Raw genomic sequence first — 9,861 nt, 5'->3', positions numbered from 1 at the left:
CACCTTATCCTATGGTATCATGAAGAAATGTATGAGTGTGAAGGGTAGAAATATTGTAGGAATACAGACCTTATTGGGTATACAACTGTACAGTTTTGAAACTTACAAATAACATTATTTACACAGATTCAATGAAAGTTCTTGGGCATGCATATGTGCAACACATATGTGAACAAACTACATGTAGAGTTACTTGTGTGTGCAAGAAAGTAGTGAGCTATGTAATTAGAGAAAAGAAGTTTTAACACGATGAGAATTATTTTACAGGGTTAATAAATTCATTATCAGTTCACAAGATTAAGCCTTTGCATACCAGAGTATCCTAAGGCAAACCCAAGAATGATGGAGCCAGACTTGGATTTTTATTTTTGGCCCCTATGCCAAAAGCACACAAGGTGGCCAATGTCATCACTCGGTTAGTCTACATGTTTGCTAGTCTTTCTGTCAGTCACACTAACTATAGACCAAACTTGTAAAGCTCGTAAGAATGATTTTATTTGGACCTATGAAAATAGTTGTGACATTAGAACATGCACATTTTTAGGGATGCTTGTCCAACCAATTTAGCTCACAGGTTCGCTGGGTCAGTAAGGGAGCATTTATAACTAAAGCAGATGCATGACAAACATGATGCTTTGGTTTAGGAGGGTAAGAGCTCATTATATTTTGCATTTGTTGAAATAGCACGTTTTAGCTGTTTGCATAATTGCTAACTTTCCTCTTTTAAATCTTAATATGTTTTCCATTCTTAATAGCCACACAGATGGCATCAGAGGAAACATTAATAAAACATATTAACTTTGTTGTGCCTGACCACATAAACAATGGACAATGTGTCAGATGCAGAAACTTTTACAGCTGGAAGTGTAGAGTTGGACTGTCGTCAATTATGAAACCAACAGATGCCCCAAATCATCATGCTAAGGTGACATATCAGTGTCATTACAAAAAGGTAAGATAAAAGTACCATATTCTTCTGACTAACAGCCCCTGCCTGAGTATAAGCCCCTTTGTTCCTTTCTGCAGACTACAGCTGCATACTGCCTAGAGACTCTTTTGAAATAATCTATTCAAAGTGGAGGTTGGAAATGTGAGACTGTAAAGATGAGACTTACAGCTTAGGTTCAAATATCTAAAAACAAATTATTCCACACAGACACTTAAAGCCCCACTAGCTTTATCTTTAGCATTATTTTAATGATTTTACTTTCATTTTTATTTTCAAACTAAATAATATTGTGAGAATGTACTAATTTAGGTGTGTATAAACTTATTATTAACTACCTGCTGGGACTAAATGTGTAACTTTGAACAAGATAAGGAGTACACTGCAATTAAATGAGTGGCCACTCATTAAACCCCAGCCCCATGTGAAAAAGCAAAAATCAAGGATACTGTCCATATTTGGACTGAACTTTTCCCATAAACTGCATGGGGTGAAAGTTTTCAATAGTATGGCATTTTACATTCTGTTTCCTTTGTAATACGGTATTACCAATTTTTGAAAATGGTGGGAAATCAAAATGACCATTAAACGTTAAATTTACTTATCAAATGTTTCACAAAGAAATGGTTTCCTTACCCAATAAACTCAATATCCCAGAGGGTAGAATTCAAAGACAACCATGAGAAAACAGTTTACTATGTTCATTTCTAGAACAACAATTACCATATTCACATTCTCAGTTTAATATTTTGGAGTTATTCATTTCACTTGGTGCTCATTTTAATCTGTCACTTATGAAATTCCATACTCTGTCTATTTACAGGTGTGACCTCTGCAAGGAAAAGGACAAACCTGGTTGCAATATGACACTTTATCATTAGGGGCATTGAAACTTAATGTAAGAACAGCCATTTTGTCTAAACGGGTTGTCAACTGTCCAGATAATGCAAGTGGTAAAGATGAACAGGATGAGCGATGCAGAACTGGCCTGAGTGTCGCAAAAAGATTATTCGATATACCAGTCAGCCCTCTCAACACCATAAAACCCAATGAGTCTAATTGCCATCAAATATACCTGAAATAACTGACGTCAAAGTTAAGCTTCATCCAGCCCTTTGTGCACCACAATCATCACAGACAGGAACATCAGAGAGTGATACCCAAAGACTATCCACTAGATACCCCAATACCCTTTCTCAAGGAAAGAGGGACATGGAATGTTGCATACTATAAACTCTAGGCTCAATTAGTTCCAGTGAGGTCAATCTGGTTAACATGGCTGCTGACACTGGTGAATGACGTAGAGAAAATTATCAACATGTGTATGCTCATACCTATAGTACTGACTGGTGTGGAACGTAAAATACAACAAGAAGTTTAGTGTGCCTGCACTGATCTTGCATCATTAAAGAGGCCATCAGTGTTGCGCTCATTTGATGCAAGCTATAAAAGAAGGTTATCTTCCATATGAGTGCATAGAAGAAATGGATAAGAGGTATGTTTATTATTGATCGGCTATGGCGCTGTGGTACGAAAATGCAGACACTGATCTTTGTTTAGATGTTAGTGAAATTTTGTTAAACCATAACAATAACACTATAACTTGCATATTTCGTTTGTGCAAAATACTACGCTAACGATTATTTTGTGTTCAGGTGTTTAACAATGCACTTCATAGTTGAACGAAGATATGTTGCACTAGTGACCAAAATAATGCGAGTGTGTCACAGTCGACTCTAAATTGTGCCAGCTAGGAAATGCAATAGAAGGATAATATGACACTCACTGTTCAGAGAAATAATATACTATGATTTATCAAGGAAATATAGTGCCAGATCTTATCAAAAGTATTTAAGTGTTGAGACTACACCAGTGTCTGATAAAATTCATTGCTAAATTAGATCACCATCATATCGGTAGTGTCTGCTGACGAAGATCTAAATTTGTGAACACGAATTTGTGTGGGCTGATTCAGTTCACTGCCACACTTGCAGTATTTCCCTTTTTCTTACCTCATTTGCACATTTTGACACTGATGTGTTAATTTGAACAAATTCACATCTCAACCCTTACATCTACCTGAACACCAAATACTGAGATGGTAGCTTTGGCGGTATGGGAGCCTTTGTGTGTGACGGACATACATCCGCACATACCCACAAATATACAGACACAGACGCCACTCAGACTCATCATATAAGCTCTTTTTGGTATTATATATAAAACCAAATATGAGCTAAAAACTACAAATAACAATACAAAGTTGTAATTAAGATGCATGTTCAAACATTTTACCTACAGGCCACTTTCTCCCCACACTATCAAAAAGTAATGAAACACTGCTGTTTTCCGCAATTTTTCGAGAACAATCCTTATCCTTAATAAACAGATATGTCTTCTGCTTTTTTCTCCATATACATATACACGTCCCATTTCTCACAAAAATGGGCTTAACCCCTTGACTACAAAGGCCAATGTATTCCTATATACCAGGCCCCTTATGTAAATAATGATAAAATCTTGGGTGTGGTCATTGCATGAACACTGCTTAGAGTAAAAATTAAGTAAGTACCAATAAACCATATGGCACAAGATCACTAATTCACTTCCCATAGGCGACCACGGTAGCGTTGAGTTAAATTTTCCTACTTTAGAACATTCAGCGGCCCAAATCCCATTAACAGGTGTATAATCAGCTTTAGCTTGTACACTGATCAAAATTTCGTATGGGCAAGTCCACGGAAATTTTGAGCTAGAGGTCAAAATAGCGCCCCCAGTGGTGATTTTGCAAAATTCAAGGCCCATTGATACACATAAAGTGGGTCTCATAACTCAACAGATTTCAGCTCAATCATACCACTGTCTGCAAAGCTGATGTGATTTTTGAATGGAGCTCATGCTGCTCTCACTAAAACACTATAAGTTCATGGTCTAACCTTTAAAATCTTTATCAAAGCTCTTGATTTGCACAGATTGGCACTATTTTTAACCCGGACTATCTTTGAGGGTAACGAACCAGGAAGTAAATCCTTTGTGGGAGCCTTTATGTGTGACGGACATACATCCGCATATACCCACAAATATACAGACATACAGACGCCACTTAGACTCATCATATAAGCTCTTTTTGGTATTTATATATAAAACCAAATATGAGCTAAAAAGTGGTTTGTTTTGGAAAAGTGAGTGGCCTTTCTCTTGTAAAATCACAAAATGCTTCCCCATACCCCTATACTCATGAAATCCAGTATGGCCGCCTCCGCTGTCTCAGTGGTGGTTTTGCCTATTGAACATGTCACATGGAATACTATGGCAACCACTGACTGTATTCATTTGCATGGGAATTATTTTTTGGAATTAAACTGTCATGATTCTAGAACACTTGGGTGTGATATCAGTTGAGAATGTGTTCTAAACTGTCATTTAGCTAGACAGTTACAAAACTTAGTTCTAAGCACTGACTGCAAACGCTATGGCTATAAAAGGCAGGAGGAAACGTCTGAAAACTGGTTTTAAAGCTGGTCACAAGAGGTACACATGTAGAAAACAGAGTTTACAGGCTGGTCCACAAAATACTCCACTCAAATCAACCAGCTGGAGGAGGCTTGACCTGACTATTTACCGTAGAGTTGTGAGGAATAGCTCATCTCCATCCCTTGAACACTCTGACACGTTGGGGAAACTTCTGAGGCCACGGCCCGCTCAGCCAAGCATATCAGATAAGTACCTAGAATCACAATTAGAAAGTGACAGGAAGTATCATGGAGGTATGGCCATTGTCGACAAGGAAAAAATGGTCGATATGTTCAACGCGTGTCAGCAGCAACATAGTGCTATTGGTGAATGTACATCTGCCGAGTTCACAATTTTCAAAGAAATCAAAAAAGGCATTTGTTTGAAGTATATCTTGAATTGTAAAAATTGCTCTTTCATTTCAGATGCATATAATATGTACAAGGATGTTCAAAGTGATCGGAGAGGGGCGAAAGCAGCTGCCCCCAACGTGGCGCTGCAAGTTGGAATTCAAGACAGCCCCGTTGGAAACACCAAAATTAGACAGATACTTGCTACGGCTGACATCGACCCCCCATCCCGTACTGCCATGCAGACACTGTCAAATAACGTTGGATTGCGGACGGTTATTTTGAACGAAGCGGACATATGTCACAGAGAATCGAGGGGCTCAAAGACATTAATGAATTACGAGGTACTGCCATGCAGACACTGTCAAATAACGTTGGATTGCGGACGGTTATTTGAACGAAGCGGACATAAACATGTCACAAATATACAGACATACAGACGCCACTTAGACTCATCATATAAGCTCTTTTTGGTATTTATATATAAAACCAAATATGAGCTAAAAAGTGGTTTGTTTTGGAAAAGTGAGTGGCCTTTCTCTTGTAAATCACAAAATGCTTCCCCATACCCCTATACTCATGAAATCCAGTATGGCCGCCTCCGCTGTCTCAGTGGTGGTTTTGCCTATTGAACATGTCACATGGAATACTATGGCAACCACTGACTGGTATTCATTTGCATGGGAATTATTTTTTGGAATTAAACTGTCATGATTCTAGAACACTTGGGTGTGATATCAGCAGAGAATGTGTTCTAAACTGTCATTTAGCTAGACAGTTACAAAACTTAATTCTAAGCACTGACTGCAACACTATGGCTATAAAAGGCAGGAGGAAACGTATGAAAACTGGTTTTAAAGCTGGTCACAAGAGGTACACATGTAGAAGGCAGAGTTTACAGGCTGGTCCACAAAATACTCCACTCAAATTAACCAGCTGGAGGAGGCTTGACCTGGATATTTACCGTAGACTGTGCTCTCCCTGCCTTTCGAAATTGTTAGTAAATTTACGAATTGGGTTCAAAAAATATTAGTAAGCACAAATTATGTTATTCCGAACCCACCAACTTTCAACAAGCACTTCTGGTACTCAATAGGTGATTTTAAGGGGATAGAAATGATGAATGATTTCATTATAGACAAAAGAAAATGAAAAAATCCCTTTTTAGTTTTTTTGACAATGAACACTCATATTTTGATACGCATTTTCAAAAAATTTATTAAATAACACAGTACATCATGGGTCATGAATGCTTGTAACATTGAAATTTCTCCCTTTTCTCAATAAAGTGTGTAATTTTGGTCAACGGCCAATGAATGTTATTCAATTACTCTATCTTTATTACACAACATAACATGTTCAAGTATATTGTGACACAAATCATAACTCCCTTTGTGTGTGTAGTCAGTGGTTGATGATTATATATATTAATTTATGAAGCGGTCATAAATCATTATCAAATATTATCAGTGTTTGCACAAGTTTTAGATGCTAGAAAATCTGTCCCCTGTTTTTCATATTGGAAAGCTCTGTTACTTTGAAAGTATGCACGTCATCCATAGACCACGTACTAGGTGGTGCATCTCTAGCTGCAGTCATTATGCCATGTTCATCTCTAAAATTCTTTTTAAACAACCATTGATCAGAACATTTGACAGTCTGTGGTTTCGCACAAATTTTGTCTCATCTCAATCAAATTTAAGTACGCAAACTGAGACTGGTGATCCTGCTAATGTTTTCTTAGAGACAGTTACACTTTTAAAACGCTGCAGATGATCGTCATTTATTTTTTTGTCTGGATAAACTTTTTGGTCATGGGACTGTGCACAGGCATTTTCTCTGGATCATAGAAAACTATCAGCATTCATAACATTTGCTGAGACAGTTTCTTGTAAAATATTTTGAAGGAAACCTATTAAAATTGGCACGCTGACTGAAAAATTCAATTTTCAGATCGTCAAATGACAAATCTATGACATCTAAGATTTCCGGCTCGCTTCCACCTCCATGCACACTTTGCAGTACATGTTCAACCATGTGCGGTCCGGACTGCAGTTCTGCTGTAGTTCGACTGTCTTTCAGGCTGACTGTTCTTGATCTCTTCTAGCTCGGCGGTTTCATTGTTTCGTATTTTTTTCATATCAGTTGCCGTTTTTATGCCCAACTTTCTTTCCCAACTGGATACTATCAATCCAAAGTATTTGTAACTGCCCGCTTCCCTCGATCCGCTTCAACAGTCCATTCGGAAAGTTGACAGCATGTGAGTGTTTGGGTGTCTCGAAACTACCGTAATGGGGTGGTAATGTATGACACACCACTATGAGATTACAAGACCTGGGGATCTTGAAACCTTTTCGCGCATGCTCATGTTATCACAGGTCAAAGTCCAAAGCCAGCTATCACCATGTGTCGATGCGCCGATGATAGGGGCAGCGTAGGTTTTGAAGACGAGATATGACAGTATTTCCCCGGAATTCTCAATCTTGACCGAAAATCAGGCTTCAAAAATAACAAAATCGTTCGTAAATGGCCGATCGGGCATTCATTTTTTTTCGTAAATTTTCATTTTTGTTCGTAATTTACGAAAGTTACGAGCGACAGCGAGAGCACAGGTAGAGTTGTGAGGAATAGCTCATCTCCATCCCTTGAACACTCTGACACGTTGGGGAAACTTCTGAGGCCACGGCCCGCTCAGCCAAGCATTTCAGATAAGTATCTAGAATCACAATTAGAAAGAGGCAGGAAGTATCATGGAGGTATGGCCATTGTCGACAAGGAAAAAATGGTCGATATGTTCAACGCGTGTCAGCAGCAACACAGTGCCATTGGTGAATGTACATCTGCCGAGTTCACAATTTTCAAAGAAATCAAAAAAGGCATTTGTTTGAAGTATATCTTGAATTGTAAAAATTGCTCTTTCATTTCAGATGCATATAATATGTACAAGGATGTTCAAAGTGATCGGAGAGGGGCGAAAGCAGCTGCCCCAACGTGGCGCTGCAAGTTGGAATTCAAGACAGCCCAGTTGGAAACACCAAAATTAGACAGATACTTGCTACGGCTGACATCGACCCCCCATCGCGTAGTGCCATGCAGACACTGTCAAATAACGTTGGATTGCGGACGGTTATTTTGAACGAAGCGGACATATGTCACAGAGAATCGAGGGGCTCAAAGACATTAATGAATTACGAGGTATATGCCATGTTCCAGCCCTATTTCAATACAAACAGATGCAAGGTATAATTCCTATTCCATCGGAAGTCGCAGGCAAGTGGGACAGGCCGCATCACAAGCTGTTGGCGTCGCGTGTGAGGACATTACCGACCAACATGAGATCATTGGGATGGTGGTTCATAATAAGTTATGCTGGACCGGGGCTTGGCTTAGAGCAAGGGGTTATAATGTTAATTGTCCAGGTAATCATGAAAACTGTACTGCCAATGTAAAATTCACTGAGCCTCCATCAGAGTTTAATATTGGGAGGGAGCTTGGAAAACAATTTGGTCTCCACCAGCTACTCATTAAGTATGCCACAACTGATGGGGATGGGCGAAGTGCAGCTGGTATAGAGGATGGTTTAAAATTTCTTCACCCACTGTGGAGAGTCACACGTTTAGGTGACCCCATTCATCTCGGCCAAAGTCAGTCCAGGGCTAGTTTGTCTGCCTCTTACAATGAAAATATGTTTCCTGGGGCCACAAAAGCTGAAAGAACGGCCGCTCAGAAAGTATTTTCCATGGATGTGAAAACTCGCTGCCACAAAATTTAGATCAGCTTCTTTTAAAATGTGGGCCAAACAGCCGTTTGATTGGAGATCCGACTTCCAAAGATCATTGATGCCACTGTTTTATGCTATAAAGGAGGCTGTTCAAGGGTGTAGATATAATTCCATGGTTTTATGAAGGTGGTAAAAAGAAACTGGATAAAACGTTCAGTACATTTGTCTCCCTATGGACTTAAAAAACTGAACATGAATTCAAATAATGAGACTCTTTTAGGAATTAAATTAAGCAAAGAAAGCATTGAAAAACTTAAATTTGGGACAAATACTCAAAAATAGCGTCAATGACACTGTAGCTCCCATCCTGAACTATTTAGTGTTTGTTCTCCGGTCAGATATTTGAACATGTGTGAAAGGGATAAAGTGCATGAAGTGAAAATACTTAAATGTAGTGTACTGGAGACAGTGAAATATGTTTAATGTATTTATTCAGAACATAAAATGGAAAAAAATACAGAATTAGAAATATTGAATACTGTGATACAACCATTAACTAAACAAGTCATTGACAATGACAGTCCCCACTTGTAATAGGAGTATTAGTCTTGATGGGGCAGGGAAATGTGGTCATTAAGAAGTATCACTGGAGTGTATATGTTGAGATCTATGGGCAAATAGGTCTATGTCGTTGTTCCCAATTTGAAACACATGAGGCATGTCTAAGTTATGGTTCTAAATCGGGAAAAAAGATCAGACCTCTAGCAGTATTGGACAGCCAAGAAATACATATGCGCATAATAAATGAGGTACAAGATGTGCCATCTTAAGGTCTAATATCCTATCAAAATTGGAGGGTATAGAACTTGTGGTTATTGAGATATGCATATATATGTATAATCAAGGTCAATGGTCATAGAGGTTACATGACATTTTGAAAAAAAAATTATATTGCTAATTAATCCCTATATGCCAAAAAATCAGACCTCTAGCTCTATTCACTTGCCCAGAATTAGGTGTGTGCAAAATTAATGAGGTAAAGCGTGTGTTGTCATAAGGTCTCCCATCCTACTAAATACAAAGGACATAGCACTTGTGGTTACTTATTTATTGACATAAACATATATTTTAGGTAAAAGGTCATCAAGGTCACATGACATTTAGTCAAAAAAATTCTCTCCTATAGTTATCCCTTTATACCAAAAATCAGACATCCAGCTCTATTGGCTTGCTCAGAATGAGATATGTGCATAATTAATAAGCTACAATATGTGGCATCATAAGGTGTCCAATCATACCAGATATGAAGGGTGTAGCACTTGTGGTTACTG

At 38.4% G+C, this 9,861-nt stretch overlaps 1 protein-coding gene across 3 annotated transcripts; it reads left to right on the top strand.

Annotated features, from left to right (window-relative positions):
* The first annotated feature begins 1,820 nt into the window (after positions 1-1,820).
* LOC139126537 (uncharacterized) lies at positions 1,821-8,669 on the top strand. 3 transcript variants are annotated; one of them, XR_011550627.1, is made up of 3 exons: positions 1,821-2,441; positions 4,885-5,334; positions 7,737-8,669. XR_011550627.1 is itself a non-coding variant. In XM_070692591.1 (2 exons), exons 1-2 carry the CDS (start codon positions 4,419-4,421, stop codon positions 7,943-7,945), a joined length of 1,125 nt encoding a protein of 374 aa, XP_070548692.1. In that variant the 5' UTR covers positions 2,448-4,418; the 3' UTR covers positions 7,946-8,669. The 3 variants fall into 3 exon arrangements, 1 of the variants encoding a protein (XP_070548692.1); XR_011550628.1 differs by lacking the exon at positions 1,821-2,441 and adding an exon at positions 2,448-4,128; XM_070692591.1 differs by lacking the exon at positions 1,821-2,441 and having other exon boundaries at positions 2,448-5,334.
* Positions 8,670-9,861: the final 1,192 nt, after the last annotated feature.

Source organism: Ptychodera flava (genome assembly GCF_041260155.1).
Source record: "Ptychodera flava strain L36383 chromosome 3 unlocalized genomic scaffold, AS_Pfla_20210202 Scaffold_27__1_contigs__length_13241970_pilon, whole genome shotgun sequence".
Lineage (NCBI taxonomy): Eukaryota > Metazoa > Hemichordata > Enteropneusta > Ptychoderidae > Ptychodera > Ptychodera flava.
The sequence above is the reverse complement of the archived record's forward strand: the minus strand, read 5'-3'. Positions and strand labels throughout refer to the sequence as shown.